The 27,838-nt window shown below is 37.7% G+C and overlaps 2 protein-coding genes across 5 annotated transcripts in view; one reads left to right on the forward strand and one right to left on the reverse strand.

Annotated features, from left to right (window-relative positions):
* Window positions 1–1,061: 1,061 nt before the first annotated feature.
* Window positions 1,062–14,155, reverse strand: ANGPTL5 (angiopoietin like 5). Its single transcript, XM_005482593.3, has 8 exons — window positions 13,979–14,155; window positions 11,475–11,622; window positions 10,393–10,496; window positions 9,924–10,017; window positions 9,068–9,168; window positions 4,645–4,765; window positions 3,415–3,600; window positions 1,062–2,360 (listed from the first exon to the last, which is right to left on the reverse strand). Exons 1-8 carry the CDS (start codon window positions 14,078–14,080, stop codon window positions 2,041–2,043), a joined length of 1,176 nt encoding a protein of 391 aa, XP_005482650.1. The 5' UTR covers window positions 14,081–14,155; the 3' UTR covers window positions 1,062–2,040.
* A 4,541-nt stretch (window positions 14,156–18,696) lies between these two features.
* Window positions 18,697–27,838, forward strand: part of CEP126 (centrosomal protein 126) — a 41,266-nt gene continuing 32,124 nt past the window's right edge. For all 4 annotated transcript variants that reach the window (XM_026790743.2, XM_026790744.2, XM_026790745.2 and 1 more), the window contains exons 1-2: window positions 18,697–19,008; window positions 19,819–19,944. In XM_026790743.2, the coding sequence (XP_026646544.2) occupies window positions 18,914–19,008; window positions 19,819–19,944 (221 nt within the window). In that variant the 5' untranslated portion in view covers window positions 18,697–18,913. The remainder of the gene's footprint in view (window positions 19,009–19,818; window positions 19,945–27,838) is intronic.

Below are 27,838 nucleotides of genomic sequence, written 5' to 3' on the forward strand. Positions count from 1 at the left end.
ATTATTCTTTAATTATCTTTTCAGGTCCATCTCCTTTAAGATTTGTTGTTGCCAGCTAATCTAGCCAATGCTGACAATGGGGAGATTAAACCTCATAATTGAATGTGGCAATATCTGCCAGCACAAGTCTGCAATCTTCATTTGCTACCTTCATTTTTAAGCAGGAATTCTAATTAAGCCAAAAGCAGCCTCAGGGTGTCACTAGAATATAGCTATGTACATCCAAAGTACCTGCTTAGACTCCTGCTCACAGGCTCAGATCTGGTTGTCAGAACAGAGGCCACACCATCAAAGTTTGAGGCTTTCATTAAAGCCATTGCACTTCCATGAAATTTACCCCCTGGCATTCTCCAGTAGGATTCTTGTGCCACAGGCTGAGGACTCTTTCTGACATAGGAGCCCTAATACAATGACAATATCCAGGCTTGCAGCCAGAAGTAATACTGCTCCAGTGCTTGTTAATCTTAGTGCAGAAGCTCTTTCATTTAAGCATCCACCTTTACAAGTCTGCTGGATCCAGGCTGCTGTTCAAAGCAGCTGCATTCCTGAAAAGGGTGAAGAGGGTGTGCAGACAATCTCTTCACTTTTAATTTCAAATACTCCAGTGTCTGACAAAAACAAATCCCCACTGCGCTCAGAGAATTCAGTCTCCCCTAAGAGCAGGACTTATACCATTTCTCACAATGCCTCTACAAGGCCTGTGGTATTTTTCCTCAAGCTACTTCCTACCATGCTTCTCCTGTAAGCCTTCCCGTAAGGACAGTCCTCAGTTTCTCTCTAGCAGAGAGGAAACCTTCTTTTAGCAACTTTTTACCTCCAACTGTTAAAGGCTAGCCAAATATGCAACAAAAGAGGAATTTTTTCTCACCCTTAACCATGTAACATACCCTATTAAAATCTTCATTTTCTCCTATGGCGACATAAATCTTTGGGAAGAAGCCCTAAATCGTGGTGGTTCTGAATTGATGATGGTTTCTGCTCACTGCATTTATGCTTGGTTAAAATAAAAAACAGCAAAGAGGAAATTCATTGAGTTTTTAACTATTTTCATTCCACATGATATTACAGAGTTGGTCTGCTGAAACTGAAGCAAAGATGAGAAATGCCATGCCTAGCTACAGATTTGATGCTAGGTTCCAGAAACACTGTACTGACAATATTCACATTTTTATTGATATTTTTCTATTTTTACTGACAGCAATTCAAAGAATTCACAATCCTTAGTTTTAAATGTGTTTACACAACTTAAGTTGGTTTTATTCGTTACCAAATGATCACTCACAAAGTGAAAGCCATTAAGAATGAAAAACATAAGATCAGGCCATATATGCAAAAATTAAAACTGCACAGGTTATATGAAAATATATGTTTTCTTTGAAAAAAAGTTTTAATTTGTAGTCAATTGTGAAATAGACAATGGTAGAGTCAAAATTGTATTATGAAATACATTGACAATGAAAGTGAAATATAAGATTGGTCATAGCTCTTGAATGTCACTATCAACCTTACTTGTATAAAAATCAGGCCCTTATGGTATACAAAACCTTATTTATACATTGAAACAATTGTTATCTTGCCTGATAAGGAATATAGAAGGAAAAGATGATGCTGGAAATTTAACATAAGATGAAGTATTTTTCCAAAATATTACTATGAAAATGGCAGGTACATGTTTTTTTTTTAAATAAAATTTACTGAAACATCTTGCATAGAAAGAGCACATTCAAAAGTCAGCATTACACTTCTTTTTATAATTTTTTCTGCTGGTTCTGAGATTTTTTAAAAGGCAGTTGAATAAAAGCTGACAAACACTCAGCTTAATCCTTTTTCTGAAAACTCAGTTCTTCTTGGGACCTTCTTACTCAAACTGGAACATTATAAATGCTGACATTTACTAATAAAAATTAACAACTATATTATAGAAATATCTAACAAAGTTTTAAGACTGAACCATTAAAGAGAAGGTGAAAGGTATTTATGATTGTAGTGATACATCATTCCACATAAGTGCAAAGAGAGATATATTTCTATTTTCATATGTTAATGGAAATATGGATAATTGGTTCTCCGAATTTTCATTGAAACTGATTTAATTTTGACTGGCTTTTTGTTCATTGTCCATGTATCCCAGTGAATGCCAGTTGCAAGGAATCTCCCTCTGTAGCGATGAACACCATTAAGATTTGCAAGGCCACACTTGTTGAACCACCATCCTGTGTTATCACTGAAGTTACTGCAGCTCTTTACTGGCTGTCCTTTAATAGTGCACATTGGCCTGCATCCATCATTATCAACATCAAACGTGCTGAAAGGCATGGAATTTTGGTTATCTTCTCTTCTATATCCTCTAAATGCATCACCTAAGTACAACAGATAAACAAAACGATAAAGTTATTTACCGAGAAATGTTTCTTACTTGATGCACACTCTACAAACTTTTCCTCTGAATTTATTAAAAAAGTAGAATTCTTCAAAAGCAGTTCAAGAGCACCAGCTAATGAGCTGCAAAAGTGCTAAAGATGCAGGGAAAAAAAGAATAAAATACTTAGAAATATGGAAGAAGTTAAAATTCAATGAAATGTCTTGGTATTTTCCTTGCTTTTAGCGATGCATACTGGCTATGAAGGTAAAGGCTTCTGTCCTCAAAGACAGAGGAAGAAGAGATAAAAGTAAACAAAAAGGGTTGCAACTTCAGATTTTCCAGTAACATGCCCAAAGCCCCAGAGTGAGTCACGAAACACGATGGAATTGTTGAAACACAAAGGTCAGTTATTACTGTCTCTGTTGTCTTACTAAAGAACTTACTGAAGAAATAGTATTTTTCACAAATACAGAGTAAAGCGCTAACACTTTTAGAGATTAACTATTGCATTGATAATAACCATTCTTGCATAACACAGAAAAAAGCAGCAAGACATGATGCAATGCTTAATGCAAATCTTTGCACACTTAGTGTATTTATGCTGTTAAGGAAGGTCTGGAATTAATTTGTGTCTATGCATCACCCAGCAACTATTACACACTGTAGAACAGCCTTGTTCCACTCAGTTTCTTTCTCTATCCTTTGTACATGACTATCTGAGCATTTCTGAATTATCCAAAGCATCAGGAAGACTGCCAGTAACACCTGTGATGAGATAAAGGGCATCTAAATAATTGAACCATTAGGTAAATAAACACTAACACCCACAAATCCCTTATTTATTTTATATATATATCCCATTCAATTTTATTTTTTTTTTATTACAGGCATAATAGATCACCATATAATTCAAATTTTATCTGCATAAATGTTCATTATATACCAGAGAAAAACACATTAGAAATAAAATTTTTGAAGTTAATTATTATTCTTTTGGATGCATTTTTTTCATATTAAACTACCTTTAAATACTTCTAGAAGGAAGTTCTTACCAGCATTTCCTGAATAATGCCCCAAATGGATCTTAAAATAACATGATTCATCCTCTATCCAAAATCCATCATATGAGGCATAGGCATGCTTGTCATTTTCTGATTCCAAATCCACATAAAGACTGAAATGAGTGGCCTTTTGATTTACGATGTCAAAAATCTTCCTCAGTCCAAGCCAAAATTCTCCTTGAAGAGAAATATAATATATATTTTAGAAATGGAAACTGTAAAAGACAAAGTGATTGTTCCTGTTTTTTTACTTTCCTTCCTGAACCAAATGTAATAAAAGTTGCATGATACGCTTATATTCCTTTGAAAGACTAATGAAGGGACAGAGTAATCTTCCCATTTCCTTAGGAAATCCCTAAGAAAACCCATGTGTGCATCATGGTTTTTTTCCCTGTGATATTTTTTTAGAAAATTGTCCAGATGATAGATTTCAAATATTTGTCTGCAATATATCCTAGAAGACCACAAAAACTGGATATGCTAAAGATCCACTTGCATGAACAGAACTCAGTATCACTCCTAAGTGCAATACAGAGAAATGATAAATGTTAGCGTTCTATGAAATGCAAAAAACAAAAAAAAACCAAAAAAAAAAAAACCCTATTCTCAAAATTTAAGCTCTGTTCTCAAGATTTGCTGCCTCCATAAATCATAAATGTAGCCTCATATGAGCTGCACTTCTTTGGACAGAAAAGCTGCATGCTTCCATTGCAATCCCAGATAAACTTCTGAAAAAGCAAATGGGTTTAGTCTGGCAGGATTAAAGGTGGCAATAAAAAAATTAATATCACAGTTGTGTTGGTATAGGGTACTGAAATATTTCCATTGTTAATAACTTTGCATGCCCTATGGTGAAATATTATTGATTTTTCTCTACTCTAAGGAAATGAGTGATTCAAACCAACAAAGGCACTCTTTTTTTAATCTGAAAAGAGAAGAAATACAATCTATTATTTCAAGCACAAAATATAATATTTAAAACACTCTTGTAAGGCTGCAATAACTAAAGACTCTAGTGGGGTAATAGTCATTATCAGGAAGATCACACAACAGATTTGATTTTAAAAATCCTTAAGTAAAAACAAGAACTTCAAACTTTTAAGAAACTTTTAAGAAACAAGAACTTCATACTGCCAAAACTACCATGCAATTTAGAGGAATGTGGCTCACATAAAAGCAGGAGAAATGTGGGAAGCACTTTAGAGTATTTAAAATTAATACCAGTAAGGTCACCAAATCCATCCAGATATTCAGACCATGTTCTCTGAAACTGAACAATTCCATCAGTTCTTTTCTGAATCACAGTCCATCCACCTCCTCGAAAATCCATATCACACAAAACCTAAAATAAACATAGGCATGATTAAGCATTCTTGAAGCAGTTTTTATGAAAAATACATTTTAATTAAATAAAGATGGACTATTCAGAGTTTTGCTAAGTAACATGTTTTTCAAATATCTTTTAAAAAAAGCTCTAAGAAAATAAAAAATAAAGCTGCAGTAGTTTCTTATATGTTCTTGTTGAACTGTTTGATTTGGATATTTCTTCAACCAGTAGACACTGCTGTGTGTAATAGTCTGCTCATAACAGATATAATAAATAAGCTTTGATAAATGTCACTGTAACATTTATAGCATGAAAGGAAAGCAACTTGCAATGTCATGTATTAATCAGGCAGCATATCATTGATACAGGTAGCAACACCAAATAAACTTTTATTGCAGCAAAGCAAAATAAACACAACTTCTTGTATGTGCTCTGTCACCACCACGCCTTCTTCCAGAGAATGTGTTTGTGGTGCCTGGGAAATTTAGAGCCTTTAATAAGGGTGAGGAAATGGAAAACAGTGATAGCAATAACCCAGCATACAACAATAATTTTCAGCAGCAAAAACCTCTACATAAGAAGTGGCCCCAATCCAGGGAAGTCCCAATGTGAACATATAACTGCCTGCAACTGAGCAGTACCACTGCATATATAAGATCAGCTCTCAAATTTATGAGTCTTTAGGAGTCTTTGCTAAAATTTGTGTCCAGCAGTATGTCAAATGGCAGTGGTCCAGCTGCCATCTGCTCTGCTTTGGAATATCACATTAAGTGGCACGTTTTCTCCTCAGCCCATCTAACTTAATATTTGTAATTGACTTTCCTAAGTATATCTGCAGTGCCAAATCTTGATCAGCTCTAACTGGGATTATAAAGTCTGGAAATCTAATTTAGAAAGAGCATATTGCACATTTATACACTGCACTCCCTAAGTTATTCAATGCAGTTCTAAGGGATAGTATCCATAATTAATGTTTGAAAACAGGGCTCATTTTTGTCTCCAAAGGTGATGAATATCAGAATTAACCTGGAAAATGCTTGTAGGTAGTGAGCCAGTAAGCTTCTTGTGGTAACAAAAGTAAGTTCAGAACATAATATTGGCTGTGATAACACTAAGCCGATGCACAAGTGATGGAAAAAAGTATGAAATATTTTTGACGTTACAGAAAATGTACAAAATGAAACAAAATGAAACATGTTTCAGAAAAGAGAGATTTGCAGTCTTAGCCAGCTGATAAAAGTGACACTGGGTGTAAGTTAGTTTAACCCTCAAAAAAATTTGTGTCAGACTGAGCATTATATGTTGCACCTCCATTGCCTGCAGTAGCCAGATATTTTTTCAGGAAACCAGACTTGCTCCTTAGCAGGAAAATATCAACAATATAGTTAGAGCCTCTGTGATTTAACAATGTCTTCTCAATGAGTGACAAGAAAGCAACAGGAAGAGCTGCAATTTGATCTAATACACCCTGAAGGATCTTGGACCTTCAAGTAAGATACTTCAGTCAATTCCTGCAAAACAAATACTAAATGAATCATACTAAGATTTTTGTGCATGAAAAAAAATTTGTGACCTTTATTCCCTGGAGAGTCACATGCTTATTTCAGTCACCCAAGGAGGATAAAACTGGAATAAAAAGAAATACAGAAGATTCCAAAGTGAATATTTAGATGAAAATACCTAAACCTCATTCAAAATAATACCATTGCCTCATCCACTGTCTTGAGCAGATAATTGCATGCTTGGCTACTCCTCTGATTATGAGTCAGAAATACTATGACGATCCCACTTGGTCATAACATCAATCTTTGATCCAATATAAATCAGTGTGAGTGTTGATAATTCACAGAAGGAGCGGATATGGTTCTACATGAGAGGCCATCAGCCAGTTAGATACAGCACCAATACATACACGAGCTAAATAAAAATATTAGATAGGTACAGAAAAACACAGTTATAGCTGTGTAGCTTTCTTAATCCCTTATGGAAATGTTGCAGTTGTAAAGCCTTATAATAGTTAATCTGCTTTACAGTTTGCTCTGTCTCATATCATGAAAGGTATGAAGGGCATGATTGTGCCATGTACAAGCTAAATTAAATGAGAAGGAGGACACTTCTACTGAATATTTCTTCACTTTCCACCTGCAGTGTGTATAAGAGGTATATTCTAAACAATTGTTTCGTTTGTCTGATTCAACTGAGAAATATCATTGATCTAAATTTACTGATTGAAAAATGTATCAGAAATTGGTCATGGTTCATTTTTCCAAAAGTAAAATTGGTTTTAATCATCTCATTAATAAATGCTCAGGAAAAAGCCTAGTTGAGAGTAACTTTCTGAGGTGACAGAAACCTGCCACTACCACTAAAGCTAGGTATTTTTATTGCTCCTGGCATCTGGAGTTCAATTAGCCCAAATTAAGCATAAAAATCTATACTCACTTTTGGAAACATGAGGTATCAAACATGAAAAATAATAATGGGATCACATTTTCTAAATAGTTTTCATTTAACTGATATCTTTATGCATATTATTCTAAACACATTTTAATTTAGGTTCCATTGCATAAAAATACATTTTATTGCTGCAAAGGTCTTCATTGATATAAATTGTTTCATGTTGGGTTTTTTCTTGTTTTCTAGTTTCTTAGTATGGTTTTCTACCTCTGTATTTTTTCTTATTTTGCTGGTCTGCAGAACATTTAAAACTCTTGGTTATTAGCCTCTAAAAGATGCTTTATAATTTCTTGTTTATATTCAAATATCTTGATATTTTTGTCTATCTACCATTTCTCTTGTATTCTTTTTATGCTTCAACACATGAAAGAATTCACATTAAGTAGTTTTCCTTAAAATAACATTCTTTATGGAACACATATTTTAGAAATTTTTTCTCTGAGAGCTTTTTGGCACTGTCTTTCAAGTTCTGTACAACATTTACCAGACAAGAAATGAGACACTCATGACTGCAAACATTCTTCTCATTATTTATTGTTACCTTGTTCTTTTAATCAAATTGCTATGATTTTTCTTTTCTATTTCTGGAATTACCTTCAATCCAGAAGAAATTATTAAACAAATACCATTTTTGCTATAGTTGCATTTTGCTCATACTACAAATATGGTTGTTCTGTGAACACTGCAACGTCTTTGCCTTTCTTTTACATGGAAGGGACTTACTGATGAGTTACAGATCTTATTCCTGAGCCCCCTGCATTGTATGGAGAGAATGACAGGTTTTTATATCAAAGGTTGCAGTATCAAGTTCATATTTTTCTTTTGAGATGCCAGCATAAATCTGAAACCTTTTCTTAACCAGTTTAAGCTCCTTTTTGTAGGATTTTGAAGGGCTCCACTTGGCTAGAGATAAAGGGATTCATTCTTTGTTACATATAAAGGAACACCATGAAGACAGATATTAAACTTTGCTAGTTATTGCTTGGCTTAAATTCCTTGTTTTTTTTCAAAAAATAATGATCTCAACCTGTATAGCAAAGTTGAAGGTTTGAAAGTGCCATGTCTACCTTTCTACTATGCATAAGTCCTTCTCTAAACAGAACAGCCTGAAATGGAAATAAACACATAAAACAAAATATTCCTTGTGTTTGCAAGGATCTTAATATTCCTAGTCTGAGGAAATTAACCCAAAATTCCATTCTTCTAGATGAACACTATTAATCTGAGCAATTACATAAAGTGCAGGCAGTGATAGGAAGCATGATTGCTGCAGGTTTTTTTAGGGATATATATCCTTGTCTTAGGAATATAAATCCTGCAAACTGGATAGGAAAACCACAATTTTAGATCCCCCTGTGCCTCAAGGCTGGATTATAATGATACGCAGGCAAGGTTTGTATTCCTCAAACCAACATCTGCTCCTACACTTGGATGACTGCGTCTGTGGAGTCCCATCACAAGGGAAGGCAACGTTATACAGCCAAATCACTCAAAATCTAAAAGTCCTGTCTTAAAAGCCAAATGGGTCAGTCAACAGCTCTTCAGTTTTCCATCTCTAAAACAGCAAAGAACAGCTCTTCTCCATATCCAAAAGAGGTGCTGGTAAACACCTTGGGTTTTCCTCTTTGATATTTTTTAAATCATATGAAAACTGACAATGGACTCTTATGACAGAGATTAAATTTCTTTGTAGAAAATAAGAAACTTGTCAAAATTATACGAAAAGCAGACATGTGCAGATGATTTACTACATTTTTCATTCACCTGTTGAAGAATTGTCATGGAAAACACTTTAAGTCTATTAAAAATATTCTAAATGTATATTGTCAAGCAAATCATGACTAATAATAAATTTATTACCTCAAAAGGATAATTTGATCCTTCTGGATGGATAATGTACAGACCACTTGGAGTTTTTGAAACTGAACCAACAGTATCTTTAATATGAGTGCAGTCCAAACCTAGAGAAAAAAAGGTATACAAGCAAGTTCATGAGCAAAATATGTTTTTAAAAAATACAGATTAATACAGGAATATTACTTTTCTTGGTGGCATGAATTATTTAAAATATAATTTTCTTCTCATGCAAACTTTAAAATCATGCCTTGTCATGAATTTATCTTGCAAATTAAAATTCTCTAAACACCATTGAGCTTCTAAGTACAAATGACACTGTATTGACAAAGTTCTTTCTAATCTTAATAGATATGATATATACCTATATGAAATTAAAGATTATATATCTGGGTCCATTTACTGATTTTTTTTTATTTATAACACCTGGTCCATGAAAAAGATATATTATCTGAGGAAATAATATTATATTTAGACTTGTAAAAGCCTTTCCATCTTAAAGTATACACAAAAAACATTCCATTTGAAGAAGGATACTGCAGATGCAGAGCACACCTTATTTCATTGCAAAAGAATGTACCATTCAGCAACCTCAGATCACTTACTAGCTAATAATCATACTTGGTATTTTACATAAAAATCAGCATGCTAAATAGGATGCCCAGAGTTGTCAGTTGCAAATGATTTAAAGCAGTATTTATGATAACATTTTTGAACAGTTTATTAAGTTTCCAAAGTTTATTTGTTACTAACACAGGATAAATGTCAATGTACAATTGCTTACCTTTGCTTTAATTAGCTCCTTTTCAAGATACAAAGATAAAAAGGGAAGGTGTCAAGCCTACATCTGAAAAATACTTACCATGAGATTGAACTGCTTTATAAGGGAGTGGATCCAGATGTTTTCTCAAAAGTACTGTGTTCAAAAGAACAAGTTTGTTCATAAGTTCATTTACCTGCAAATTCAAATAAAAGATCTTTAATTAGGTTGCAGAGAGAAATTTTACATTCTAAAGATTTTTTTCCTGACTCCTAATAAACATAATCTGAAGTTAATTTTTGTGATGTGTAGTAATTTGTACTAATGTGAAGTAATGGCCCTCCACTTTCCCTGCTGCAATGTATAACACTAAGTTGTGAAATGGGGTGCTTACCACTCCTCGTAGAAATGGAACTCATATTCCAGACGTACAAGGACTGGTGATAAAACATTCTAATGCTACTGGTTTAATGACAATTTAATGGTTTCATGAGCCATATTTTTCCTCAGAAAGACAACACCTGCTGTGAGAAATTACAAATACAAATCTTTATTATAAAGGAAAAAGTACCTGATTAGAAAGGTAATCCAGCGAAGACTGTTGATCATCCATCATGTCTCTTACCAGCTTTTTTGTACTTCTGGCATATTCAGCAAGAGAGTTCTGCAAATTTCCTTCAGAAAGAAATATGTTCATCCACTTTGTTTTCATAACTCTAGAGATATTCTTGACTAAATGACAACATACTTATTTATGACATCTAAATGAATACTGAAGGTGTTTTACCTTACAGAACCTAAAAGTGAAATGAAAGCAATACAGAGACCACAGATTAAAGCCAAAGGTGCTGAAAACTTCAGACTTTCTGGTTGCAGTACAGACATCTTAAGAAATGATGGATCTTTTCATGTTTTGAAGAATAAATTAATCTTATCCTTAGATAAACTGGACAACCAGTTAATGGATATCACAGAAATATAAATGCATATGATAAAAGACAGATATATATAAGGCTTCTTGTCGCCTTACATTTGCTCATTCATTGTACTACTCCTGGTTTTTGCTCTGATGCTAAAAATCACAATCATCATCATAATGGCATATTATAATAATATATATTTTGAAATCATATGTGAAAACCAAGAATTTGCACAATTATTTTCAGAGACTGACTGTATAATTTGTTGTGTAGTTTGTCAGCTAGTGCATAGAGAATATCCTGTGTAAGCCTCCATAAAAGTAAGGTGAAGTACACATTTACTCCCATGTAACTGACTAATTAATTAATTACCTCCCACTTACACCTCCACACCCAGCTATGATGTTTAAATGAACAACAGACATCCTCCTCTTCCTCTCTAATTGAGTGAGATACTGACATTCAGAGCATAGCAGATCTAGGTGGGTTGTGTGGCTGCTTGGATTTGCCTGTCTTCACCAATGATTTTACTTTGTCACACCATCTGCATCCCTAAAACAGGGTACCCCAGATTTTCTGGACAACACAGTTTGGGCAGCAGGGTCACAAGGCTGTCACGTGTGCTCAAGAACATTAAAAAATAAATTTGCACAGCATAGCGTAGCAGAGGAGAGGATTGCATAGCATGGCACTGCACAGCTCGTCACTGAAAGTATTCTTTATGAATACATACTGCACATGTAATGTTTGTCCCCTCGTAAAATTTTAGCTTGAGCATCACATGGTACAAGGCATTGTTCTTTGTGTTTTGAAATATCTGCAGATTTATTTTTCTCTTCTGCCTGGAGTGGTTCCTCCACAGCTCCAACATTCCTTGTGTCCTGTTGTACCAAACAATGGAGGGGGAAATAAATTGAACATAAAGCACACATAAAATAGTTCAGTTTGTCAAAATGAAGTATATTGCTACACAGGACTTCCTTCAAAACCTGGTTTTTAAAAGCTTTATCAAGCAATAATTGACAGAGCTGAGACCAAAACTGATTAGATGTTCTCTGCTTAGCCATACCTCACAAGAAAAAAGTTGTGGCAGAGATAAAGAATAACCTCTATATATTAAAAAAATACCCCTACCATTTCTGGTGGGAGGCAAGAACTTGCAAATTCTGCATTTTAGGAATCACCACACCCAATAGGTATCTCAAATGCTAATGAACTTATTTTTGGCTCTTGGATTTACCAGATATTAGCAAAGTACTTTTACTCTTGAAAATCCCTACATTCATTAGTAAGACACTGGTCAAGGAAGTAGTTGCATAAGTTTTCAACTTATGCACACAAGCAGTCATGATAAAACTTATGCAGCTACTGAGAAGATTTGCATACCAATTCAGCAGTAAAAGAAATATTTTAAATGTTCTTATAGGGGAAAGAATAAAGGGACAGTATTTATGGGCACACAATTACCTGAAACAGTAACAATAATAGCATTAGTAAAAATAGCTCCACCTATTACTGTTATTTTAAAATTGTATATTCATATTTAATAGTTTTTCTTCCATGGTGCCAAATGACATAAAATAAGGGAATGCCTCTGAATCATCCCTTAAAGAAATTACTAAAAGTAATAAAAAAATGTGTAATTGTCAAAAGACTGAGCAACATATTTTCATATGAGCCTTTGTTTGATGATTTCATCATCTCAGCAAGACGTTTATAGTGTGTTCATATATTGTGTTTTCAATGTAAATAAGATCCTTAGAAATGTCAAGATTTTAATGAAAAACAAAAGTTATTTAGACTTGAATACATCTTCATCACAATTGTTCTTTCCTGCTCCAGTTTTTTCTTTCTGCAATTGGTACTACACCAGCAAGCACTGAACAGGGTTTTTTGCTCTTAAAAAGTGAAAGTAAAAATTACAGAAAACTGTTAACAAAGGAATTTACAAAAAAAGGTTTCTGAATTGTCCGGTTATCTCCCCCCGAAAGGTTGTGGTAGTTCGAGTCCGTCCAGGGACGCCAAGTGTTCGGTTTATCTCGGCTGTTTGAGGGGCCTGGAAGGCCCGGGGGTGGCCTTGGGGCAGCCCGCGTGTCGAAGGACGAGAAGAGGCTTCAGTTCTTCTTTCTGGTTTTTATGTTTATTAATTGTTTATCTAAAAGATGTTCTTTCAGCCTAACAAAGATCTGCTCAGCAGTCAGCCATGGGCACACTGTCCCTGCCCTCCCGGGCAGCCACGTATCTTTATACCCATTGTGACGTGTACAATATTTATCATTTTTCCCCAATACCACCTATTCTTATAACTCGGTGTACTCTTAGTAATAACCAATCCAGAGGTGCCACCGTGGCCAAAGAAGATGGAGGAGAGGAGGAAGAAGAAGGAGGACAGGACACACCCCAATTCCTCCATCTTACTCCTCTAAACCCCCCTGTACATAAATCCTAAACCTTGTGTCTCACTCTCTAATTAACTAATCCCTTCACCATTCACCCGGTGAAGCCCTCATCCTTGTCGTCTCCTGTGTAGGACTAAAGTCCAGCCACCAGACACTTCTGGCAACATTCCAGGACTCCCGAGCCCCCCAAGATGGTCTCGGAGGCTCAGCATCTCAGGACTGAGATCTTGAGATCCGACACTGAATTACTAGTATAATTGCATTTTATGCCTGGAGAATGATAGAGAAGTAAAAGAATGTGTTTCTTTAATTTTGAAATAAGCACAAGATAAAGAAAGAAAAATTATGCAGGAGTTATAAACAGATCTCTAGAACTTATAAATAGAACACTTGAAAGTATGGCTCGTTCCAGGGCTATCACAGCTACTCACCAGATGTTCAATTAAACACTGTTAAGCAAATATTTTTAATCAATATTTATCTTTACCAAAAGCCAACACGAAACAAGCAATTAAGTCTGATCTCAGCAATTCAAGCAAAAACTGACTCTGCCAAAACCAATAGTTACTCTGCATTTCAAGTCATGCAGATGAGATTAAAAATATGACATAACAACTGAGCTGTGATACAGGACATTAACTCAAAAATGTTCTAATATATTGAATTCCCACAATTTCAATGTAGTTTATTTTCTCTATCTGAAAATACCTGATTGTTCTGTATTTTCATATCTATCTTGAATAAAGCAATCCATATTTTTAGAACATCTGTCAGTTTTCTGAGAAATCATTCAGTTACATTAATTATCTTATCTGCACAAAGTAACAGAAAATCTTACCTTAGGTGAACAAGGTTCGCCATTATTTATGACAGTCTCTCCTAAACCAAACAAAAAAATATTAAGACAAATAAATGAAGTTACCCTAAAGTGGTGGTTCATCTTTTACTTGAAAAAATGCAAATGTTTTGATGAGTTTCAAATTTCTGTGGAAAGAATTGTACACTATGAAGGCCTGATCTAACTATTTGGGAATGTTTGCAGCACAAAGGGCAGCCAACACATCACTCTTTTACTGCCTGGATTTAATAAACCACATTTCAACTGCACAGCAGATTTTATATATTACTACTTGCATCCTGAAGGAAAATTACTGCTTATCACCTCTACATGACACATCAAACATATATATTTTCATTGTGATAAACTCTGACAGATTTTCTTATATGCTATTTTTGATCATTTGTGTATATTCGGCATGAGTGTTCTGGGCTACTTGAAAGAAAATTTAGTATTACTTCATGTTTTCAATTTTTTCCCAAGTTTTTTTTTTTTTTCATTAAAATTAAAGAGTCTGTATTGCTGTGGTGGTAGTGCACTAGAACAGGCTGTGGAGGCAATTTGGGAATATGTCATCAAAGTGATTTCAAAATAGAAAACTGAATAGACATTATTTTAAATTAGTAGTTTATATTAAATAGAAAATCTTTTACCAGGAGAATAATAGCAGTATTTTGGTCTCACTGGTAGCCCACCCCTTGTAACACAGGTACTGAGACTATCATTCAGTACAATGATTTTTATCCCTGAAAAAAGTCAAAGGACAAGAGAATGGCATGAAAAAGAAGAAAATTAAATCTAGTCCACAGAAGCTTAATTAAAACTATGAGGCACTTAAGATTTCACTCAATTCCACTACTTTTGTGTCTTAAGACTGGATCTGATAAACTGGATCTGAAAAAAAAGTTCAGAAAGGTCCAACATGTTTAGGGAATTTAGACATATTAGAGAATTTAAATAATTTGTGATCTGGCTGAATGTACCACTGGGAAATACACTTTCTAAAGGATCTTCAGAATACACTGTTCAACTGCACTTTACACTGGTAAAAGAAGGCAATGCTCCAAATTTGCCTTGATAATCTCCTCCTCTAGTGGAGTAGTTAGTCTCCACCTCTATCTAAAGCTGGAACACACTAGAAATAGCTTTTGCTACTAAGATTTGTTGGGACCAACCAACATTTGTTGGGAGTGAGGATTAATACACTTCTTAATCTAATGTTTTCTTTTAAAATTAATAGCTAAATGGTACTAAGAACCTGTAACTGAGTAGAGTATATTCAACTGCCTGTGAAATTCTGAACAATTTTGGCTCTTCTTTATCTCTCAAAAACAAATTTTTATTTTTTTCTAAAGTACCCCACAGTATGTAATAGTTTTCCAATATGATACTTAGTGGGGTTTAATTAGTGCATCAGTTGACGCTTTCTCAAGAAAATGCAGGTTGTGATCATTAGTTCATGTGGTGGTTTGACCAGGAAGGAGTGGGAATTCTGGGAAGCTGTGGTCAAACCAATGAAGGTTTTGGGTTTGAGACTGGCACCCGGTGTAGCCAGTGGGGTTTGGACACACCTCCGAGAATACACAGGGGTTAAAAGCAGGGCACTGCCCTTGGCACGCTCTCTTGGGACGTCGCTGTGAAGAGGTCAGATCTCTTCCCCCGTCCAGCCTTGCTGCTGGGCGGGGGGAGGGGCAGCCATGCGGTAGGCCCGGGGCCTGGACAGAGATGGGGGTGAGAAAGTTCTCAAGGATGGAAGGGTGGCGGAGCCCCAAGAGACATTCCCCCCCCCCCCCCCCCCCCCAGGAGGGAGAGAGAGAGGAGAGCCGGCGTCTGAATGTGATGTGATAGCAGCCAGCCCGGGAGGAGAAGGGGGGAGGAAGAGTGCCCGGCCGGAGCGGCAGCGTGTGGGCAGCGTGTGTGGGAGTGCCACTCCGGGACAGATAGAGACTGAAAACTTTTAACCCTTTCTTTCATGATTGGGGCCTTGCAAAAATGCTAATCCTCCTCGAAGCTGAATAAGAAGGGAGATAAGAGATGAGATGAGACAAGGACCTGGCCCGAAGAACGTGGAGATGATTGGATGGGGAGAGATGATTTGGAGTGGCCTTTTGGCTGGACTTTTCTTGTGGCCATGGACTCAGTTGTTCCTGTGACACAGACTGCATTTAGGGGGAGGCAGTGCCTCAAAACCAGGAGGGTTCATTCGTGAGGACCCCCCGGCCCCAGGGGGTTGGAAAAATATGGGGGGGACAGATGTCCCAAAGCAGAGACTGTGCCTTTTTGGAGTGAGACAAGGCATCCTTGAAAGACAACCCTAAAAGCAGCTCTGGTCCATGCCGTCAGTGGTGAGAGCACTGGGCATGGAAGGAAGATGTCACAAGCGGCAAAAGGACTTTTTCCGGGCGGTGCCGAAGTGACAGGGAAGCACACGAGGTTTCAGTGTGTTTCCAGGGGAAGCCTATGGAACAAGAAGGACTCCTTTCCTCTTCATGAACTGCAGTTTGAGTATACTAAAGTGTGGGGCCAAGGCTGGGCAGTTGATTTGGGAGAATGTATCGGATTGGGAAAGTCAGGGAGTGGGGAGGAGGAAAGTTTTTTTTGTAAGGTTTTCAATTTCTTTTTTTTCCTTTTCCTTATAGTCTTTCCCTATTTTCCTGTAGTTTAAGTAATAAAGTGTTCTTTATGTTTAAGTTAGAGCCTGTTTTGCTTATTCTTGGTCACATCTCACAGCAGACACCAGGGTGAAGGCATTTTCATGGGGGGCACTGGCTCTGTGCCAGGCTCAAACCATGACAGTTCAGTATCAGTAAAAAGGTGAAAATATTTCCATGGCTCTCTATATATCACATTAAAAGCAGTTTTTCTTCCTTTTTCTATTTACATCAGTAGGCAGAGTGACAAAATTCAGGAATGGTTAAAACAGTCAGAACATTAACTTCTCCCATGCAGTTGCCTACACAGCTTGGAGAAACGTATAGGGTATCAGCAGATTAATCCTCACTGGGACAAGAAGAAAAGAAAAATATGTTCCTGCAGCAGCACAGCTATGCTCCAGCCTTTAAATAAGACTTGTAATAAATTCAGAATCCATCCCACAAAGTTTTAAGAGATAGTCTTTATCCTTCAATGGAATATAGTGGCCAGTCCCAACTCAAGTTTATGAAACTTCTTCCAAATCAGAGCAGGACCTTCCATTCTGTAACTACTTAAAATCAGGTTTCTTGCTGCCCCAGAATAATCATACACTTCTGAATTACATGGGCCCCAGCTTGTCACCTTCTTGTCCCACCATCTGAAAGATGTGAGGTTACTCTTGAGGAGATTCAATAACCATAAAGGAGAACTATGAAGATTTAATAAAAAAGTAAACAAGAGAAAGAAATATATATAAACACTGAATAAGTTCTGAATCTCAGAAGGTGTCTTAAGGTGAAGATGCAAGTTGCACTCTATTAGATGACAAATTTCAGTAAATCTAAGGAAGCTCAACATCTGTCAGTGGCATGAGTTGACCATGACCTTCAATCTTCCTAAATGTGACATGGGCCCAAATTCTGCAGTGTCCCAGCTCTGCCTTAGTTCTGCTTGGGTGACACAGTTCTCCAACCTGATAAAGCCTTCTATTGCATCCTAAATGAAACAGTGCATTTTATCAGGCAAACTGGGATTTTAAATGTGTGTGTAGGTTGAAAAGCACACAGTGATAAACTGACAACCATTTTTCCCCCTTCTGCAACACACCAGAGCAGATGGGGCAAAGAAATGGTGAATTTGGGGTTGATTTTCTGAACTAGAGGTGAAAGACTTCCATTTTAGGGTCATCTCAATGGCAGTAACTGAGATACTGTAAATATAACACACTTGGCAACCTGACCACCACTGACTGGTCTTGACTGTAAAATGGTAACAGCAACGCCCACTTCCCAAACTGTGCTACAAATATGGGGGAGGGGTCTGTGCAGAAAAGTATTTTACAAATGCAGAATACTGTTTTTTACCTTCCTAGTCAAAGACATAGAACAGCTGCACACTGAAAAAAAAAGGGAAAAAAAAAAAGGAAGAATTGGTTTAAGCTCAAATACACCAGCCAAGAAATGTCTCGCCAGGAAACCACCAAGGCATTTAGCCTGTTGCTGACAGCTCATCCGAGGCAGGGCAATATCCCAAGACTACACACCCTACTTTGCTTAAAAAAAAAAAAAAAAAAAAAGAAAAAAACTGTTTTGCAGTCTTAAGAACAAACTGTTTGGGGGGTTTTTGTATTTTTTTTTTTCTTTGTGTAAGTGTATTTATGGACTTTTTAATCTTTTTTCTATAGTACTCATAATTTTGTGCATCAACTGCACAAAACATCTTTTGGTGGTTGATGTTGTTATTTCTGCACAAAAGTTTATGGGCTTAACTCCAAGTCTTCAGCAGGCCTAAGAGGCACCGCACAGCTCTGCAAACCCGCACGTGGTGTTTGCCCAGGAGAACGCGTTCGCTCGCACCCCGTGTGTGTTTGGGGCTTTTTGGGGCTTTTAAAGGTCATCCCGCGGCGTGCAGCGCTGCAGAGGAGGGAAAGCCCAGCGAGAGCAGCACCGTCCCTGGCAGGGCCGCTTCACTGCTCTCCCAGCCGGGCCGGGCCGGGCCAGGCCCGCGGGGAGTGTGCGGAGCGATTCCCACGCATGGCTCCCACCCTAGAACGGGCACCGACGAGGCCCTGCCGGGCGAGGCGGGTCCCGGCCCGCCCTGTCCCCTGCGCCAGCCTCGCAGGCAGCAAATGCCGAGGCAGCCGAAGCCTCTCGCCCAGCGCCGCTCCCCGCGCCGCGGCCCCGCCCCGTTGCGAGGGCAGCGGCGTGGCCGGTTGCTACGAGGCCGGGCAGTGAGCGCAGAGCGGCGCGGCGGGGCCCGGCGCTGGCGGCGGTGTGGGCCCGGCGCTGACTCGGGCGCTGCATGGAGCTCGGCGGGAAGGCCGGCGGGGCGGAGCGGGGGCAGCTCCTCGCCGCGGGGCGGCAGGACCGCGCGGGAGGGCGGCGGAGCGTCCCTGTGTATCCTTCGTGAGGCGGTCCCCGACCGCCGGGGCGGGCGTTCCACGGGCCGGCCGAGCCCTGCGAAGGCGGGCCGGGGCCGCGGCGCTGCGTGGGGCCCGTGTGGGGAGGCGGCGGGGCCGGGGTGGCGATATCCCAGCCCCCGCCCTGCCCCGCGGTCAGAGACCGCCTCAGGGGTGTCTTCAAGCTCAAACTTGTACATTGCGGGTTTTAAACTGCCGTGGGAAAGTTGACTTCTCAAGCAACTTCGGAGTTTTCTTGTCTTCCCTTTAATAGGAGATTATGCCACTAGGAATAGTGTTTTCCATCCTAACTTGTGGGTTCTTGGTTTTTTCAATTTTAGTAGTAAGAACTACTGACACAAACTCTTGAGATCCGCCTGCACAGTGCTACTTATATAATTACTGGCGTGATGCAGGGCTGATCTAGCTCTGTGGAGAGCTTTTATTTAATGATGTTAATCAATTTCAGTGTAAACAACTAATCCTTTAGGGTGTGTGGGCCGACCTTTAGCATTTTCCTTGTCATGCCTGCATCTTTATGTTACAGGTTTAGATAACTACACAAAATGAACATAATAAAGGTGGGGTTTTTCAGCTGGTGGCATCATGAAAGATAATTGCAAAGCCTCTCCTAAAATCCCTTTAAAAATTAAAATGCAATTACATTTTTTTCTAGATGAGCATAAAGTTAGTTATGACTATAACATACAGTGATGGGACCTACTCTATAGAAGGCCAATCATACAGGCTATTGTATCATTTAATGAGCAGTTCCATCCAGTTTCTATTGTCCTTAACACAATCGTAGGAGTAGAGATTTAATGTTTCATTTTGAACAGGATTTACAAGAAGAACGTCGGGCACTGAAAAAGGATCAAAAAATGCATCGGAGCAAGGCAATGAAATATTTGATGGAGACAAACAGAAGAAGAAGGCAAGTAATTAGGGTTCCTTTAATGGAGGATTGTAAAAAAAAAGAGAAAGCCAAAGCAAAAGAGTCAAAACCTTGAGACAGATCAATATATCTCTACTATTTTCATGTTCACTTGGATAAATAGCTCACTGCTTTGGCCTAGAGGAATCTAAGCTGAAAAGTTTCACCAATCCAGTTTCTTGCCATAGGACAAATAAAATAAAAATAGTAATATTCTGATTTACTCGCTAATTTTTGGAAACTCACTGTAGTCACATCTCATATAAACTAAAGGTAAGTAGCGCATTCATCCTGTGGTTCTGATGTGCATTTCTGGTGTTCTGGCTTTTATTAGCTTCAATGAAGGTATGAAAAATGCACTCAGCTGTACAGTGTGGGCCAGCAGAAGGCAGTTGTTGCCTTCTGAAGTGTATGTTTTTCTGTCTGCATGGCGTAACAGCTGCACAGCCTCCCCTTCATGCTGAGGCTTTGTGCTCCCACTTCCCAGTAAACACAAAGCAACATTTTTCTTGTACAGGATTACACTTATAATAAACTTATTTTGTACTGACATTTTAAACAGAGCTTTACATAGTCTGTCTTCTGCATACATGAGAGTGCAAAGCCATGAAATATTCTGTGGCAAATGGATTAAGTAAATTATGCCCTGAAATGTCTCAGTGAAGTGCTGTATGTAGTGTAATGGGCATAGAGGTTTTGTCCCTCACACTGAGGTGGTGCTCACACATGCAGAGAGCTCAGCTGTGTGTACTGCAGAGGCAGAAGGGTTCCTCCTTGCAAGCCCCCAGCCTCAGACCAGCTTCTTCTGCCTCTTGTTAACTCATTAATGTTTGTGCCCCACAGTTCCCTTGCCTGATTACTTCTGTTGTACAATGTTTACTTATTGCATATATTCATAACTCATAAGAGAGGTGATATATATTGTTTATATTGCCATTTTAGCCTGACAGTATGTGCTATCAATTTACATTTTGAAATAAAAAGAAAACTGGAGGAAGATATAATCACCTATGAATAATTAAAGACAGAGTGCAACCCACAACCTTTACAGATATAGACTGAGTCTCAGTTGAAAAATTAAATACCTGATTTCTTTTTCTGGAACCGAACCACTGTAATGCTACACATCTCAGATGAACACTGTTTATTGTATTACTGGTCTTGAAATGTTATAGTCTAATGTAAAAGCAAGTACCAGACAGCCTGCATATTTTTGACAGACTGGTGTAGTTAAAGTAATACTCATGGATACATAAATACATTTCCATATGTATTTCATTGTAGCCTTAAGAAACACAGTATAAATCCAAGTTACTCAGGTGAGCCACTTAAAAATTTAGGTATGGTATTCATAAAATGAAGACATTTTAATTTGTGATAATTGAGAATGGCATAATTATTAGCACAATAAGCAGGTCAAATAGAAGTCTGTGGTAACAAGTTTTCTCCTAATAACTGAGAAGTGAGTTATTTAATGTTAAAAAGGTAGTAAGTGCATACAATGTAATAAGCTATAATATATAAAAGTAAAAATTAAGGGTCATTGCATATGTTCAGGAAAGTAATTTGAAAATAAAGTTCCTTGAATCTAAGTATTTTTTCCTGACAGTTATGCAGGTAGGAATTGATTGATCAACTCTCAGGTCATGTCTCAGGTCTATATGAACCAAGTTCCATTAGCTTTCTTACACATGTTAAGGTGTTAGATATGATGATGGTTTCTCAAGGGTAGCATGATGTTCTTAAGCTCCACATTCTCATCCAGCAGCACCCAAAATTCTCTACCAGGGCTTACGGGGATGTATCAGGAGTTATTCTTGGCACTGCTAGTGTATAATTTCAAAAGAAAATTTGTATCTTCTTCATTTTTTATATGGAGGGTAGGAATGAGTACACTTTGGAGTGTGACAGTCCATTTTCTACCTCTTACCTTCACATAGAATGGTCAAGATTGGAAGGGACCTCTTGATCTGGTTGAACACCTCCACTCAGGAAGGGCCACCTAGAGCTGGTTGCCCAGGAATCACTTTTGAGCTTCTCCAAGAATGGAGACTCCACAGCCTCTCAGGGCAATCTGTGTCAGTGCTGTCATCCTTACCCAAAAAAAAAAAAAAGTGTTTCCTGATATTCCAAAGGAAACTTCTGTGTTTCAGTTTGGTCCTGTCAGTAGGCATCACTGAAGACAGCCTGGCTCTCTCCTCTTTGCACCTTCCTTCCAGATATTTATAGACATTAAGAAGATTCCTTTGAGCCTTCTCTTCTCCAGCCTGTACAGTACCAAATCTTTCAGCATTCCTAGAGAGATTCTCCAGTCCCTTCATCATCTCTGTGGCCCTTCATTGAACTGTCTCCAGTCTGTCTGTCTTGTACTGAGGAGACCAAAGCTGGGCACAGCTCTTCAGCTGAGACCTGCCTAGTGCTGAGCAGAGGGGAAGGATCACTTCCCTCTCCATGCTGGCTAGGCTTTGCCTAGTGCAGTTCAGGATACCACTGACCTTCTTGACAGCAAAGTTGGTCCTTTCTCTCAAGTAACAAGTGCTACAGCATGAAAGGAAATGACCTCAAATTGTATGAGGGGAGGTTTAGATTGGATACTAGGAAAATTTTCTTCGTGAAGATGATTGTCAAGCATTGGAAAAGGCTGCCCACTGGAATGGTTGCATGTGGTGGAGTTGGTTGTGCTGGGCTTGTTGTTGGAGTTGATCCTAGAGATCTTTTCTGACCCAAATGATTCTGTGTTTCTACGTTTAATGAAGATGTTAAAGAGGATTTGGCCCAGTACTGACTGCTAGGGTTCACCACTGTGTCCTGGCCTCCATGAGGACTTGGTGTCACTGCTCAGCGCCCTTGGGGCCTGACCATTCAGAACATTTACATTCCACCTCACTCTCTGCTCATTCAGCCTGTACAGCAGCATCTCATTTATGATGATCACAGGGGAGACAGTACCAGCAGCCTTAGTAAAGGCCAAATAGACAATATCTACAGTTCTTCTCTCATCTACAGGGCTGTCATTTCTATGCAGAATTTTATGAAGTTGATCAAGCCTAACCAAATTTTGTGGCAACCTTAAGTTTATAAATTTTCTACTAAAAAAAATAAAAACAATGAATTCTGTTTAGGATGAAGCACTAGTGAAGACACAGAAGAGTTTCTGTTCTGTCTTTAATCTTGTGTCATTTAGGTTCCTTCTCTTCCTGTTGTTTTGTGGAGGAAAACTTTTCTGTGGGTTTTAATTTGTGGGTCTTTTCAGGGACCGACAGCAAGCCTCCTTCAAACAAGGTTGTACTAAAGTACTTTTTAAGCTAATGAGATCTGCATATGCAAGGTTGTTGCAGATTGAGGTCTTCTGTTTTCAACCTTTTCTATACATACTTGTAATAAAATTTTCTCTGACAGTCTACTGTTGATTTGTTGTCAATACTTTTAAAATGCAGCACCTTCAGCATTAAAAATACCTTCTAAAAGCTGCACACAGTTAATTGGTTTAGTAGTAAAAGACAAAAGCATCACTTGCTCAGAAAGAGCAAGGATAGCTTTGGAAATAAAAGTCTCAGTAACTTAAACTTCAGATCTTTTTCAATCCCCCTGATGTCATCTGTTTCTTTGCGTCTCTTTTACTGACCAAGCTCCTTAGCTTTGTGTTAACAATAGTACTTCAACACGGCAAAAAACCATAGCCTACAGTTTTTACAAGTTGCCTGAGTATCAAGAAAGTAATTTCTTTATTGTCTCGCTGATACATGAAGTTGCAATCTCAAGATCAGATTAAGAATCAAGTATTCTCTGGGGCAGTAGCTGGCAGATATTTTGTTTAAATAACAGTATTCTGGAAATAAGAGCTACTGACTAAGCACATACTTAATGCAAATGAATAGGATATCATACTTTATGTTTCTATAACACACTGCTTTCTAAATCCCAGCTGTCAGTTTTGCTGGGGACTATAGACTTTGTGCTGTTAGTGCTCAGTGCAAAATATGTTTCCCATTTTACTGTGATGTTACTGTCTGCAGGTAGCTGGTTCATTCTGGAAATGCAATTGTCTCTGTGCATTTTGAAATAAACTGTACAGTCAGTTATCTTGGTTTGTTTTGAAATACCTTGAAAAAGCTAATCCGTCTGCTGAAACTGGGGGAGGAAATCTTTATCAGTTTCCAATCTATTCCCAATCTATTGTTCTTTCCATAATACTTTGTTTTCAACATATGCACAAGCTTTGTGCTCCACCTACTGGCTGATTAACATTGATTATTTCATAAAAGCTCTTTAAATCATTCACCAGTTTTGTTGATAGAAAATGAAAAGCAGAACATGGGCCGAAATATGAGAACAATGTCAGCAATTGGTAAACAGAGAGGGCAGAGTTTTAAGAATTTTGTATTTCTTTCTGCATCAGAATGGAACTGTGAAAAGTAGATGTTCACTGTAACCACTCTTATATCGACTTGTAATGCAGTATTGCCATTTATGATAATGGGCCACTGGATTGTCCTGGATTTGCAAGGCCTTGAAACAGATGCTTGCCAAACTTGCTCTCTGAACTTTTCTTGACCTGGCAGCAGCTTTCTTTTGCTTGGTTTAGCTGTAACAGCAATTTCTCTAAAAGACCAGGTGTCTGTGGCTAATTTTGCCTTTGTTTATCTTTTTATTGTACTTTTATATAGATAACAGTAAGAAGCAGTTGTTCTATGGAGAGGATGAGACACTTATGACTCTAAAATCATGAAGTAGCATAGAGAAATGCAGGCCTGGTATGGTAGCAGAGGCTTTGAAAACTGGAGGTGCAGGATGTAGCATGGAGAAGTACAGGCAGGGAATGGTAAGAGATTTCACACAGGCTTGGCACTGGAGGCCCCATGGCTATACTCACCAATAGTAAGCTAAAGAAGTGCAGAACTAGATCTGACAAACTTGGCTTTAGAGGTAATAAAGAGTAGAAAATAACAGTATGTAACACACATAAAAAGCACCATGTATGGAATATTTGGAGATACTGTGGAGCTACAGATTGATGGTGGTAGAGCAGAGGTGTAAAAGTGTATTAGCAAATATAAAATTTACTCCAAGTGGATCCTAAGGTGAGAGAGAAGAAAGCATTTACATGAAAATCCTGTTGTTCCTGGTGAAGGAACTCCAGATGCTGCCAGTTCACCTTAACACTCCAGCACACCCAGAATAAAACTACAAACCTTGGGATACAAAACTGCAATGCAAGAATGAGCATCAGGAAAGGGGACAGAAACTCAATGTGTGAATAACAGTTTAAACTGGTATATCACTATTACTGAGCCTTTTTCTGTATAGAAGTATTCTAACAATACTATTATTTTTCAGTAGCAATTCTGGATGAATGAGAATTGGACTCTTTAAGATTTGAATTATGCTAAGAAAAAATCGTGCTTGACTATATAAGGTGTGCTTGGGTCTTGCCTATGAGCAAGACTTGGAATATGACAACTGGTACCTAGTGCAGGCAGCCCACCTGTGGATCTTTGGGGCATATTGCAGGACAGCTCTCTGTGAGCCCATACAGTATTATAGGGGTTAGTCCTTCTGAATTTCAGGCTGTTTTTTTGTATTCAGCATATGATAACCAAAGATGAAGGAATAGATTTAATATGTGTTCCTGGTCTTGGGAAGTGTCTTAGATTAAAAATGTTGATTTTTCGGTAATGTCCACAGATCTTTTTAAGGTTATAAGATTGCTTTCTGTTTGCCCATTAAGGGAATTTTGAATGTGACACTGCATTCTAGCCTTTTCCTCATCCTACTGTTGTCACTGACCATACAAATATCTCCCTAACTCAATTTTAAAATTACTGTGTACTGGTTTGCAACATGATGTGGCAATGGAAGAGTAATATAAACTCAGTATCGAAATGTTAATTTCATAGCCCTCCATACACACTGTATATATTCCTTTTTAATTATCATTTTCATCCAATGAAGTAGTAAGCATTTAGTCCACCCACCTGGGAATTTAACATCTATCACTTCACTGTGAAGAGAATTTAACAGAATTATCCAGGAAATAGTACTACCATCTAGTCATACTGTTTTTAACATAAAAATGCTTTCCACATAATGTCTGTATATGTGAGACAGCTAAGTATTTTAAGTTTTGTATTCCAAATTCTCCATAAATATTTTGGCAGCCATTTCAAAAATTGCTGCACCACTGGGTTGTTTATAGTAGACAGAAAAATTGTGTTAAAAAAACACCAGTCAGGAAATTCTGCTAGCTATCCATCTTGAAGCCATACTCTTTTGCCAGTGTTACATCTGTGATATGAACCAAAGATGGTGACTTAAGGAGAATGCATGAACAAACATTTGCTTTAAATGTTTTTCTGTAAGATGTAAATGTGCATTTTTAAATTTATTTATTTTACATAATGATCCTGGGTGTAACAACAATTGTAACAACAATTTACATTCTGCAAGGTCAAGAAATTAACAAGGCTTCCCTGAATAACTTTAAGGTATTTTATTATTTTGAAGTAAGATCCTTTTTTCTCCTTCTTGTCTTAATCCAAACCAAATATTGATCATGATGAACTGTGCTGAAAAAGTCCTCTTGCATCAGCATTTGGACTCTGTCATTGCCAAGTATATGGAACAACAGTCCTTTTTTAATACTCATTATTAGGAATGTGGAAGAGTGTAGCTAAGCCATAATCAAAATAGTCTAAAAAAATACTCTGTCAGAATTCACTTTTTTCTTTTTTGGAGTTATATGCTGGAATTACTCCTGGTATAAAATTGTAGAATTTCCCACATGTTTGAATTTAACAACTACAGTTCAACTAAACGCCTTGATCAGCTTCTAGAGATATTAAAGGGCCTCAAGAAGAATGTGTCTAAAGTACTTATGAGGATAAGTAAATCTGTTTCCTCTCCTGTGAATTTCATTTAGTCAAGATAAAATTGTGTACTTCTGTATTAGATTTTATGGTGATTAAAATTCAGGAATACTGAAAGTGGACAATGAACTCCAGTTCTACTTTTCAGTTCTTTTTTGACAGCTATGTATATATGAGTTTTCAATAGTGAAAGTTCTTTGTCTCTCTCTCTGCTACGCTTTGGCTTCCAAGTGGATTAAAGTGAATATTCCTGTGTAAGTGTGTACTTGGGAATTAGCTGGCAGATTTTCTATTTTTTTGCTATTGTGCAATTACAGCCTTTAAGCTTTCTAAAATAAAAAGCACCTATTTCAAATCATTTTTGTGTTTGTTTTCACAGGAGATCAGTCGTCATATTGAAGGGATGCTAGAGAGAGTCAAGTTGATTATTTCAGTTTGAACTTTTTCCCTGAAAAGCAAAGGGAATAATAATTAAAATAGCTTGAGTTAAGGAGGAGCTCTGTGAAGTAGCAGCATTGCTCCATTAAGGAAGAAGAGCTATGAAGTAACTGCTAGTGATTGGAGTTATGGGATGATATCTTATTGTGTTGAGAGAAACAAAGAACTTGGCTAAACTTTGCACTAGTGCTGGCTAGAGGGGGACCCTACTTAGTGTACTAGTGACCTGTTAAATCACATTTCTAATACACAGATGGGAAGCTCCCAGCTGTAGTGATCTTTGCATGGCAGGCTTTGGAAGTTTCATTACTGTTACAGTATTACTGTTTTAAAATAGAATGTTTCCAGGGATGGGGCATCTACAGCCTCTCTGGGTTACCTGCTCCAGTGGTTCACCACCCTCACTGTAAAAAAATTTCTTCCTTATATCTGTCTGAATCTACCCTCTTTTAGTTTAAAACCATTAAATATTACTTGCCTACATAGGTACTGTGCCAATAAATATTCTGGGTATATTTCGCTCAGGGAGCTAATTTGTCAGTAAAAATTGATTATTCTGTCAGCAGGAGAAAAGATTCTACATAGCTTCA

The sequence above is a fragment of the Zonotrichia albicollis genome, chromosome 2 (assembly GCF_047830755.1).
Source record: "Zonotrichia albicollis isolate bZonAlb1 chromosome 2, bZonAlb1.hap1, whole genome shotgun sequence".
NCBI classification, from domain to species: Eukaryota; Metazoa; Chordata; class Aves; order Passeriformes; family Passerellidae; genus Zonotrichia; species Zonotrichia albicollis.

Bases quoted from the DNA above. Each gene is read 5' to 3' on its own strand.
- ANGPTL5 (XM_005482593.3), bottom strand. From the start codon at position 14,080: ATGAACCACCACTTTAGGGTAACTTCATTTATTTGTCTTAATATTTTT. The intron at 3,601-4,644 runs GTATTAATTTTA...TTTCTCTTCAAG, and splicing joins TGGATTTGGTGACCTTACTG to GAGAATTTTGGCTTGGACTG. The intron at 2,361-3,414 runs GTAAGAACTTCC...TGTTGTACTTAG, and splicing joins GCATTATTCAGGAAATGCTG to GTGATGCATTTAGAGGATAT.